Raw genomic sequence first — 12,658 nt, forward strand, 5'->3', positions numbered from 1 at the left:
GGATGAGCTGTCAGGAGCAGCATTCAGTGTTACAGCAACAAGACAGATATCTTCTCCGTTAAAATCAAAGAAAACAGCTTCTGATTTTGTTACAATGTCTAAATGCAGACGGTTCAGTGGAGTTAGTGGGACTCAGTCTGCCTGTGATGGGATCTCAAATGCTCTCATTAATCAATGGCTCCAAATACCTTTTATCTTGTTTCTCCATTCTTGCATCCCTTCCAGCCTCCTTTTCCAAGAGTTTCCTCAGCCAGTTTTAGTATGGGAATGGCCGGTGAAATACTGGTGTCATTTCTCAGAAAAGAGAGAAAAATAAATACTGGAAGGTATCCTTGAATTTCTTCAGTTACAGGAACAATCAGGCAATAAAATAATAAAGCAAGCTTAATTCTTTTGGGCATCCTTGAAACTCTCAATGATACATTTAATTTAGAACCATTAGAGTGCCATTACATGCTAAATACTTTCTGATACCTAAAAGCACAGAGTATTGTGCATTAAGACTTAACAATCATCTTACGCAACAGGTAATTATCTTCCCAGTATTTTGATTTTTAATCTCAAATCATTTCCCATAATGACATTTCTTTCGTTGTCCCAATAATAACTGCCTGCTAAATTTAGAAAGAATTCTACATCTTGGCTGTTAGTATATACCTGTATTGCTAACCACTACTGTAGCTCCATAAACTGTCAGAAGAAAACTTACAGAAGCTGTACTGACTTTTAACTGTCATTCTATGTAAAATTTATCACATGGTTATCAAAGCGCTGTACATACATTGAGCTAGAAGGCAGCTTTAGCCACTTGTCCATGTGGAGACATAAAAAGTCTCCAGGGACCCTTGAGTGAGCTGCCTAGACCTTGGATCTGCATCCACTGACTTAGTTGGTACAAAGGCTGGTGGAGTTTTGTGCTGGTCTAAATAGCAAGATGGGAGTGGGGACGGTTTTGCCCGAGTCACCACAGATGCTGCAGTGATTTTACTATCATTTTTTATTTCTTTTGCATCATCTAACCTATTGTTAACAACCCACTGAGATCTGACATAAAATAATTGTCTTCATAGATAAATATACTTTCAGAAATCCTTCTTTCATTGGTTTAAAATAGAGCGCGCATTTCCTGGTGTATGTATTGCTAAAAATAAGCAATCTAGGAGTAAATGAGAATGACTTAGAAATCAAAGGAGCTTTTAGATTGCTGCTTTCTCAGAGAGCGAGCAGAGTCAACTGATACAATCAAAACGGCGGGGAGGAGGCTGCGTTTGTATCGGTAATGCACCGTCAGGTCATGTTCAAGCCAGAGCTGCAGAAGCTGTTCCCACCACTTAAAATTATTAGGATGTGAATCACAAGAGCATAGCAATTTTTTATTAGATTTGTCTTTGTGCATGTCCTCTCCCTGTGAAAACCATCAATGTACGATTCTTTGACAGAACGTCAGCGTAGATATGTTGGAGAAGAGCAAATGTAATGGTGCCGGTGCGGAAGGTATTATTTCAGCCCAAAGAAAATTACACATCTTCATTCCGGCTGACAACCTAAACAATGCCATTCTTGAAACATAAATGATACACTGTTTAGCTGGAAAAGCCATTAGGCATATCATGGAGAGTGGAAGTGAGCTAACCGCCTTCCCAGAACAAATAGCACTTTGCATTTTACTTAAGCAAGTTGACAGGTTTTTAAAAATTTACTTCCAGATTTTGCTTTTCGAATAGAAAAAAAAAAAAAATCAATAGCAAGAATGGAGAACTGACATCACTCCACGCTGTGCAGCTTGCTCTTCTTCCCACTGTTACACCTCCAAAGCAGGAAACACGCTGATGGATCCGCCCAAGAAATGGCATTTCCAGCCATTTCTCGGCAGCCTGAGAAGTCTTAAGTATTCCAGCACTTTTCTCACTGCTTGTCCAGCTTTTATCCAATTCTTTGTTGCTCCTAGTCATTTAATAATGTTATGAGGGCATTTAGCAAAAAATTTAGAAAATCAAAGTACATTTCGTCTTTTATCAGGAATGAAATAAAACAATTACGGTATGCAGGAGACAAGGCCAGTCTCACGTTGCTCTGCTATTGATCCTCTTTTGCTGCCTTTTTATTTTAAATTAGAGTAATAGAAAATAGAGTTGGGAGGACTTTCAACAGGTCTTCCAGTCCATCCTTTGCCCTAAGGCAAAATCAACTTTACTTATACCAATTCTGGCAGATATTTGTCTTATCACTATGAATGTTTTTTAAGACCTGCAATGACGGCAATTCCATGTGCACTCTAGACCACTTAGTCCTTAAAATTAGAAATTGTTACCTAACGTTTAGTCTACATTTAAGCCTATTACCTTCTGTCCTATAAAGTGTATGCAGAAAGAATTACTGCACGAAGGAGAACAGTGAGGGTCAAAGCAGGGTGGTAGAGAAGGAAATGGGGTCAGACTGTCCATCCACCTAGACTTACCGATACCGTAGCGGAGACAAACTGATGTAAAAGGGACTCAGGGGAGGACTAAAGCTCCAGTTCCGCTGGAGACCTTCGCGGCCTCCTTCCTTACCCTCACAGGACCCTCCTGGGGTGCGCAGCAGCCAGATTGGGGGTGCAAGGGGAGTCAGGCACAGCTTTAGCACACAGCGCCATGGCAGAGCGTGTCCTGCTTCTCATTGCAAAGCAGGGAGAACTTGTGTTCAGCAGCAGATTGTGGAACAAAGAGTTTACTAATGAAAATAGAGAATACAGGCAGAGAACAATAGTTCAAGGGTCCAACATATTGAACTGTATTTCATATTAAATTTCTTTCTCATTGAAAGCAATTTCAAGTTACAAACAAGTGGGTACAAGGTGGAACTTGTTTGCATGTTTTTAATGCTAACGTTTCTCCAGAAAGCCAAGGAACCGAAAGTGATCTGTCTAATTTCAAGTAGGCTGGCTGTAGCTACTGTACATTGAAATACTCATCTTTTTCCACTAATTGTTGTGTGGGAGTTATTCACAGAATGAAAGAACCTTTTGTATTTGCTATCGTACATACCAGCTCTAAGACATCACTCCGTTATATTTTTTTTACTTCTCTGTCATCGGTACAGGTTAGTATTTTACTGTATTAGCAATCATCAGAAAATCTTTACTTGAATGATACAGAGAAAGGCATTCAAAACTGAAACTAGGATTTGGTTGAGCAGGCAAGTTACCAATTCAAAGACATTTGTTGAAAGCAAGCCCCTCTTCAGTAGGAGAGGAAAGCGAAGTCTCTCTTGTGATGTCATGAAATTGAGTTTACCTCCTGCTGTATTCACAGCAAAGTATTACTAAAGGGTGAACTTAATCGCCACCTCCAAAGGTGGTAGGATTTTATCTGCTATTGGTCTGTTTTTTGCAGGAGAGGTAGTCTGAAACCTTTATTATTTGTAACGCATGGATACCCATTAGAGGTGGGAATTTCAGTTTTTCTTGTTTCCACATTCCATTTGAAGGTACTGGACAACATCTTCAGACATTTAAACACACATCTACAGCTCTTTAGAGATCTAAATCCAAGTCAGCAGTGCCAGCACGTCTGAAAATAAAAACATACAACTGAAAGGAACATCTTGGAAAGCTGAGTCCAATTTCTTAATGTATAAGTTGATCAAAGTCCATCTCGGAAAAAGTAAGGAAAGATACTGATTGAGGAGCCTAGACATCCATGCCTGAGACAGTCAGCTAACAGGCTCAAAAATATGACGTGAAACTCAATATTATGGATATTAGGTTCTGAGGATAAGTATCAGATGAAGAAGGGAGCAGAGGGATGGCAGGAGGGTGTAAAGAGAAAAAAAAGAGGACAGACTATGAGACGGGCTAATGATGAGGAAGAGAATATTTCCAGTCTCTGTTTAACATGGGGGCTAATCTTGTAAACACGGTGGGACCAAATCCTCATGTGGTCAGTACTGGCACTCCACCAAAGCCGAGAGAGTTGAATCATGGGACGTTTTAGCTCTACAATTGTGTTCAGAGAGATAACTGTACACTAAAAGTAATTATTTAGATCAATGTTTATTTCTACATGCCACAAACGAGAATCATCCTTAGATAATCAGAAGAAAACAAATTCAGTATCAATGTAAAAATCTTCCTTTCTGTGGATAGTGCAGCCCTGTATCCATGGATAGTATTCTTTGGGAACAAGGATGTTTGGTCCCACCATCTTCTGCAGGTACAGCACTCAGGTTGTAATGAACTTCAGCTATGGAGAAGAATTAGGGAAAATTTTCCAAGATTATAATTTGATTTCATTTATTTAGAAAGAAACCTGTCTATGCACAACTCACTGATTTAATGTCTTTGGAGAAATAACAGAAATCAGTGTGTTTCCAAAAACAACCAGGATCGTTTGGTGCTTAGGTCAGAATTCCTATAAAGGCATCCGTTTTTCAGAATACAGGTCTGCAACGATTTCTCCATCTTGGAAGGCAAAATCTCCTGCTGGGATTTTTCTGGACTAAACAGGCTGACACCAGGTCCTGTTCAGCTTTCTGTAATCCCCAAGATCTTTGCTCTTTTGGGAATGCATGAGATGGACTGGAGTGCTCCCTAACTGGAAGCAGGTCCCGTGAGAATGACAGCCAGCTGGCCCAGGGTAGAATATCTCTGAGGTGCTTAAGGTAGGCTGAGCAGAGTTCCCTTCCTTTTGGAGAAGAGCCATACCAGGATCTGAAGGGCTTTTTTACTTTCCTTAGCAAAAGCCATCTGTAACACAGCCATTAACCCCCAAATCAGGTCTGGCATAGACAAAGCAGTGAAAGGTTTCCTATTTATTTCCTTCCATTGGTTGGGATTTGATAGCCACCCTATGGAACCTATTGCATTCTATTCTATGCAGTGCACACCGTTTTTCTCACCAATCCTAAAATTTATATTCGGAGAAGTCCTGGGGAGAAAATCGGAACCATTGAAAGCTGAGTTTGTTCCATCAGAATTGAGACTCCACAAAGCCTGGGATGGTGATTTGTGGTTTAAGTGCCTTGGTGTAGATCCAGCAGTTGCACCTGACCCACTCCAGTCTGAAATCAGAGAGTGGAAGGCACAGGAATAAAATTCTGTACATGTGTCACATGTCAAAGTACTAGGGATCAGGGAGGAGAAAGGTCTGTGCTTGCTTCTTGTGCCATCCTTGCACCTGCCCTGAAGCTGTGCAGCACAATGCACGATTCCTGCTGTTAATTTTTACACTAGCTCTGTCACACTTACGCAGGTGGGGCTGGATACCAGCAATTCAGCCTTCTATTTCCCCTTTAGGGACCCAATCTAGTAATACTAATTTGGATAAGGTCAGACCGAAGAAGACAGGAGGTACACAAAGGAGAGGAATGGCAGCCTTGCCCTTATTGTATTGTACAGCATCAAGCTGGCTCATGCTCAAGGGATAATACTCTATATGCTACTTAGAGCTGAATTCCCCCTCTCCAAATGGAAAGCTACATGTTCCTTGGCAGCACACAATGCACAGGACTACTGCGTACAGGACATATGTGTTCATAAGGGATTTTCAGGCTGGCTTCCTGAGAAGACTAAACTGAGTTAACTTCTCCTTGGTTATACCCATTCTTATGTCAACTAATTTTGATAGACACTCAGAGGTACTGAAGTTATTTAGTTCTTCCAGATTTCTGTGAAAAATCATCACTGTGATAGCCCAGAATAAGCCACAGCACATGTTATTTCTTGCTAGGCTGGTAGCTGAATCTTAGAATAATTTAGGCTGGAAGGGACCTCTGGGGGCCCAAAGTTGGATCAGGTTGCTCATGCACCTGTCCAGATGAATTTTGACTCTCCAAGGAGAGAGACTCTCTCCACTGCCTCTCTGGGCCACTGTCACCTATTTAACTACCCTCATTGGGAAGAATGGTTTTCCTTATATTTAATGGGAATTTCCCTAGCTGTGATTTGTGTCCATTGCCTCTTGTCTTCTTGCTGTGCACCTCTGAGAAGAGCCTGTCTCTTCTCTATAGCCACCCCTCAGGTAGACAAATACAGCAATTACATCTCCCTGCTCCTACCGTGGCTGAGCAAACCCAGCTTCTGCGATAAAAAATAGTTACTAGTACGTCCAATATCCTGCATCAGTTTCTGAATTCAGCTTTATGAAGACTGGAAGGCCACCAGAAACATAGCTCACATAAGGGAACACTGAATGGCATAGGAGAACAGAATTAGAGACCAAGCTGAAAACTTTTTCGGAAAGCTACGTTTTTTACTGCATGCTGTCACCCCATCATCATATCATATAAGCAGTTAATGGAAGAGGATAAAGACCTATTAAAGAACAATTATCCAATGCAATGCAGAAAGGTTATTGAGGAGAGCCTTATTTCTTAATGTAGAACACATGTGACACCAGTAGCAGGCGAAGACTTATGCGTCAAGCTAAACAAAACCCCTCAATGCTTACCAGAATAATTACTCAGATTAAATCTTCCCCAGCAAAAGTGTACTCGGCACTGCTTCACTACTTCTTCCTTCATTAGGCAGTGAAACACAAAGATGAAGAACCCTAAAAAGTAAGAAGAGAAATTCACAGGTTTTCAGGTGGATTCTCCAACCTGCTGTCCCTTTCCTAAACTTTTTGTATGCCACTCATTTGCACCCAGGGCAGAGAGGTGGTCCCTGGGCCAGCATCACGTTGGCCCAGAATTGCACTGAGTCCTTTGTGAGTATGAAGGGATAACGGGAAGAGCTTGCTGAATATTTGGTATAAGAATAATCTGCAAGCCACTGTAGGTTCTATCAACCATTATTATGCCCAGATGAAAAGGATTGTGCCAGCTCCTGAAAAGATGCATTTATTTGCACCCATGTTTCAAAGGCATGAATTCGTATCTTTAATAGTATATCTATCACAGCAATGCTATCTAAACAACACTATCATCCCACTGCAATGGAGCTTTCCTATTAAAATAGCTAAACAGTGTAACACAAAAGCTACGTGAGCACTCCTCTTCCCTTATGCTTGAATTACATGATGTTACAAATTTATTTCTATTCCACAGTCCTAAACTGTTGTATTTATAGCAGTACTCCATTCAGAAATTACCTTGCAAGGTGTTAAATATGCTGAAGAGGTACAAAAAAAAAATCCTCACTGCTCCCCAGGCAAAAAAGACAAAGCCCCAGGTTAAGCCCAAAAGGAACATCAAGCTGAAAGTGCTTTTGAGGTCCTGGAGAAAACTCTGTTTCCAGAATCTGGATCTCTTTTGTGTCCTTGATTTCATGGAGTGGATTTGAAGGAGAACAGTGATGAACATGGCTGTATTGGTCAAAAATATTAAGAAGACGTAGGCCACAACAGAGATGTAAAACACTGTGTTCTCTTGAATCCAGCAACTGCAAGAAAGGGAAGTATGTATTTAATAAGGAGTTTTGTGAGCAGTTAAACTAATGAAGCTTGGTATCCAAAATAAGTCTCCCCTGTGGTTCTCCGATACCTAGTAAGGGGCATTCCCTAATGCCCATTACTTTCCCCCAATAAAGACATTCATGAAATCTCTCCACTTGCCTTTTTTATGGATGCTATAGAAATTCAATAACTTTGAGACTTTAATATTTCTGCCAAATTCAGATAAACCTGACAATTGTTTCACAATTTAATAATGTATACACACAAAGACACACTGCCTTAGGAAAACCGAGTTAAATATGACTTAATTAGGAGTCTAAATAATAGTAGAGCACAAAGATGAGCACTGGTTAGCTTTTCCTCAGACAGCAATTAGTGAGTTTTGCTGCCTTTTTGCTAAAGACGGGTAACAATTTTCCCTCTGAGGTGTCATAGCTGTGTTGCCTCTCTGACAGGATAGAATTCAAATATTCCAGGTAATCTTCACCAACAAGTAATCAGATTGTGCTAAACAGAAAGCAGGGGAAAAAATGGAAGCATTCTTTGCTATAAAACCCTTTTAAAAAAGGATGAAAGAATGCAGTGTTTTCCCACAGGGAAAGAGAGGAGGTTGAGATGATTTAATAAAAGAATTTGAAATGATGAAGAGACAGTGATGTGAATTGACATTAAAAAAACAGAAGCAAACGTGCAAAATACTAGAGCAATTATTCTGCCTTTAGGTTTTACCAGAAATCCAGAACATGCGCGAGCATATATAAATGTCCCATGAGACTGAGTTAATGTCATGTAAAGAAAGAGATTTTCCAGAAAGTAAAAATGGAGTTGACTGGCAGAAGCCCTCCCTGTCCTCAAGCCCAGGCCACTGACGTGAGAGTTACTCCATGTAGTTGCCGTACATCCAAAATGATCCACTGAACCAGAACCACTAAAAGGAAAGGGTTAAGATGGGGGAGCAAAGACAAAAGCAAGAGAGAAGTTGTTGTCTTCTGGTTATTTCTTCTGTCTTTAAGATACTCTGGTGACCATCAAAAAGCTTAAAATATTACACTTACAAATTGCTGAATGGATTGCTCTCAGAATGTGATCCATTGCCATAGAAGTCTTTATTTATAATGAGCACAATAGTAATTACAACAGCTGGTATTCCTAATATGGAAGGCAACAGAAAAAGAGATATTTAGATTAAAAAGATTAAATGGAGAATATGGAAAGATGTCAGATAATCTCTGATGAGTAATTATAGCAGACATGTACATCTTGGGATCAAACTCTACCCCTAAAGCTCTTCTGAAATGAGGGTAATTAAGTGTGTGGCATAGCAGGTTTAATCTCCTTATTTATGTAAATTACAAATGAGTAGACATAGAAATATCTGTGTTTGCAAAATGTTTGTGAGTGTTCAAACATCTCCAGAAGGGATCCAATCTGGTAAAATAAAACCAACTGATTATTACAAAAAGCAGAGTGTCAAAAGATAAGCAGACCACAGCATTTTGCGTTAAGATCTGGTAGAGACAGACATTTTCCAGGCAGTGTTTTATCAGTCTTCCCTTCCACTCATTTCCCATTTCCCGTATTTCTTTCAGTTCAGGCTTTTCTGTTGAGAGTGACTGCTGCCAACAGCACCATTGCGGATGGTTGCCCCTGAGAACAATTATGTGCGACATTAAATCTAAGGATAGAGATGACGATACGCTGCACACTATTCGAAAGCCTAAAAAACCCTTTAAAACAGCATCTAATGGCAACCCAAAAAATACAGACCAAATTCTGCTCTGGGTCAGTGCCTCTGATAACACCTTTTCTAACAGCTGAGCCAGCATTTTGGGTCTTTTCTGTTACGTTTCTCCCAAACAAGTCCCTGATGCTCAGTGCTTGGAGGGAAGGTGAATCAGTGAAGTCCTCAGAAGAGCTATAAATGAAAACCAAATCCACCCCCCGCAGGGGAATCATGCATAGAACAGCAGCTAAGGACACGAGGCCTGGAGAAGAAGATCAAAATTGCCTCTGAGCATCACCCATGTAGGGATGAAGGCTGTGGGCAGCTCGTGCTTCCTCAGGCACACCCGCTGACATGACATAGCATAATAAATCATTCCTGTAAAGAGCAGGAGGGGCAGGGAAAGCAGTTCTTACGCCCACTTTTGCCTTTCCTTGCGTATGACTGTGCAGGGAGCAACGGGCACTTTCTGCTAATGTCTCCTTGGGCAGAAGAAACTTAAGCTGAACCTGCCTGCGGGAAGAAATCCATCCTTATGGCTTAGGGTGTGCACCACATTTCTACTAGCTCAGTGTCCCAACTTGCTTTTGCGAATATGCCCCTATCTTAGAGAAGTTAACAAGCACAGAAGTGGAGAAGAAATCTGCTTACTTACCCCAGCCAGCGATACAGCATTTTAGGATGTACTTTGGGACATAAACATTGAAAACTTTGACAAGAGCCAGGTAAAAGTGAACAGACTCCAGGCACATCCACGTGAAAGCTGCAAGCAAGAAGTAGTGAAGGAGCACAGCCACAGTGATACAGAGACCCGGCTGGTTGAACGAGGACAGCCAGGAGTTGATGAGAAAGACTATGTTGAGCATCAGCAGTGCGGCACAAAGATTGAGCAGGATTTTTGAAGGATTGTCTCTCCGCAGCTTTCTAAAAAGAAGGGGAAAGTCCATAAGGTTATAATTGCATGAGTTGTACTGGGTACATTCATGAATGCAAAGTAGCACAGATGTGTATTCAGCATATTATAAGTTGGCTTTCTGTTATGTAAGTTGTGTCTATCTTAGTGTTTTACATCAAATCACTGGTGTGTTTTTGAAGCAGATCTCCCAGCCTGAAAAAGCGGAGCTTCTATATACATGGAGACCTTCTAGGTTTTCCACACTTGGTGGAGGAGAGACAGACTTAACATCAGCTTTTTACTACTGCATCAAATATTGTTATTGCAATATTACTGGATTATGAAAGCACCCACCGTTACCTAAGCCTAGTGCCCCGTCATGCCAGGAGCTACTGGCACATCCAGTATAAAATGAAACCTATCCAAAAGGACAAAACACAAGAAAGACCAAGAGCAAGAGAAGAGAAAAGTTTCCCTATTTTACTGTTGATGTCATCCAATGTACAGTCTACATACAGGGAATATTCCAGATTGCTGATATCATCCAATGTATAGTCTATATCCAGGGAACATTCCAGATTCTTGACATGATATCTTACCCATGTCCATGGGTAAATTTATAAAATGACAGAAATTTAGGAACATAGAAGTTGCTGAACAGTTCAGACTAGTGCTTGTACTGAAGCATGAGTATTTGAATCCCTCTTATTTCACCACAGTCACAGGTCAAAATAAAGCAATGTCTATACTGTCAGCTCTCAGTCTTCCCTCCTATGCATCACAGCATCAAATATTACCAAACATTCTGATAGTTGCTGCAAATTCATTATTGCAAAAGTATTAAAAGCAATATAAGTAAAAGGATCAGACTTACTCAAGGGCTAGGTACGTCACCAGTGTTATACCCAAAAAAAGGGCAGAAGCACCACATCCTGCATAGCTTATCAGAGTTAATATACGATCATGTGTGATACGTATCTCTGTCCGGGACAAGTCCTATGTTACAAGATAAAGAATCGCGGTTGTTTGCCATAACAGATAAAGAAAATGGCTTTCCACATGTTCACATTGATAAAGAAATCGATTTCTGTTCTGCTTACTGCTACTTTTGGAGGGTTTCCATTAATATTTTTATGTGTTTCTTATTGTATAGTCCTACAGAATATCCATACCAGTAAAAATATGCAGTATTTAAAGTATCCAGTAATAAGTTGTGACGCTGGAAAAGCTGTACGTCAGAAACCACAAAGTCAACAAGGATTCCAGGACCTTGCCAAAATTATTCCACTGGGAGCTCACTTTGTAGGAGAAACTCTACCTTGTTTCAATGGCAGCTGCCATGCTTGGGAACTGCACAAACCTGCTAAATGTCTGGGAGCGTGGGAGGATCCTCCACCTCCAGAAAGCATCCCTCCGCAACAGTCAGCTGGGAGGCTGGGCCCTGCTTCTCCACAGCTGCTGCCAGGAGTACTGTTGAGATGATTTTGTTGTTCCCTGCCACAGTTTCTCTTCTACTTGGTGAAACTTCGAGCCTCGGATTAGTAACCTACACCTCTGATGTACAATCGACGGTGCTGTTAAATACTTGCAACTGTGCTGGTTACTAAAGGGGCAGTGCAGAAGAGGAACGATCTTACAACCAGACTGAATTCTCTTTGCTTGAATGGGAACTTCAGCAAGTTGTCTGAAATCTGTAACATCTAAATTCCTTCTGTAGAAGTCGCATTTTTAGTACCAGGGAGGGCTTCCGTGGCTCTCTTGGAGCAGGGTAATGCTGACCTCTAGGGGAAGCTGGGCAAGCAGCCGAAGGCAAAGGGATGGCCTTGCCCACCGTGGAGGTTGTATCCTCCTGGGATTAGACAACATGAATCTACTCAGTTTGCTTGGAACTTGCCTAACACTTTGCGTTTGTTGCAGCCCATTCTCAGGCACTCATCATTTTTTGGCATTCAACTTGTAGAGGCAGTTTTCTCTGTATTACAGAGAAATAAGAGATGATAGTTAATGACATCTCCCGTATTTATATTAAACTTCCCTTTCTGATGGAGCATAGGTAAAACTTTCAGAAAGATGTAATGTCATTAGTTGCCACTGGCAAGTAATACATTTAACACAGTATTTCCAATGCAGCAAATAACACATTAATGTTACATTGCAAAGAAGTACAAACTACATCTGTAAAATGAATTTGCCTTGAAGCAAGTGACATTTAGAGGACTTTATACCATAAAAATTATTATAACTGTTTTGTTTGTTATTACTGATTTTGGCAAAATTGCAGATATCTAACAGGTTGTATAGATATGAATCTCCCACCTCTCCCCAAAACTAGCGATGACTTTGTTTAGTGCCACGGGACTTTTTTGGAGATGATTCATGGAGTACTTACCAGTAGGACTCCAAAATGGGTAAGATGGTTACAAAAACAGATTGTGTAATTCATATCTGTATATTCCATTTCACACCCCGATGTATTCCAACCACCCAGTCCATCTGTGTAATAGAGAAAAAGGGATTTTTAAGCAGTTAGTCATGCTCAGTCATTTATAGCTCTGCAGCACGCAGAATGTGTGAATATGAACTCAAGTTAGTACAGATTGCAGGGTCATTTAGCCGCACACAAGTGAGATTTCACACAGGAACACATCTTATGTAGTTGCCTGAGAA

General features: G+C 40.7%; 1 protein-coding gene across 1 annotated transcript in view; it reads right to left on the minus strand.

Moving 5' to 3' along the window:
* Window positions 1–4,118: 4,118 nt before the first annotated feature.
* ADGRG4 (adhesion G protein-coupled receptor G4) overlaps window positions 4,119–12,658 on the minus strand; it is a 31,648-nt gene continuing 23,108 nt past the window's right edge. The window contains exons 16-22 of the mRNA XM_072877370.1: window positions 12,381–12,484; window positions 10,866–10,987; window positions 9,752–10,020; window positions 8,429–8,522; window positions 7,071–7,360; window positions 6,429–6,530; window positions 4,119–5,040 (exon numbers count right to left, since the gene is read on the minus strand). Coding sequence (XP_072733471.1) covers window positions 4,847–5,040; window positions 6,429–6,530; window positions 7,071–7,360; window positions 8,429–8,522; window positions 9,752–10,020; window positions 10,866–10,987; window positions 12,381–12,484 — 1,175 coding nt within the window. The 3' untranslated portion in view covers window positions 4,119–4,846. The remainder of the gene's footprint in view (window positions 5,041–6,428; window positions 6,531–7,070; window positions 7,361–8,428; window positions 8,523–9,751; window positions 10,021–10,865; window positions 10,988–12,380; window positions 12,485–12,658) is intronic.

The sequence above is a fragment of the Ciconia boyciana genome, chromosome 12 (assembly GCF_034638445.1).
Source record: "Ciconia boyciana chromosome 12, ASM3463844v1, whole genome shotgun sequence".
Taxonomy (NCBI): Eukaryota; Metazoa; Chordata; class Aves; order Ciconiiformes; family Ciconiidae; genus Ciconia; species Ciconia boyciana.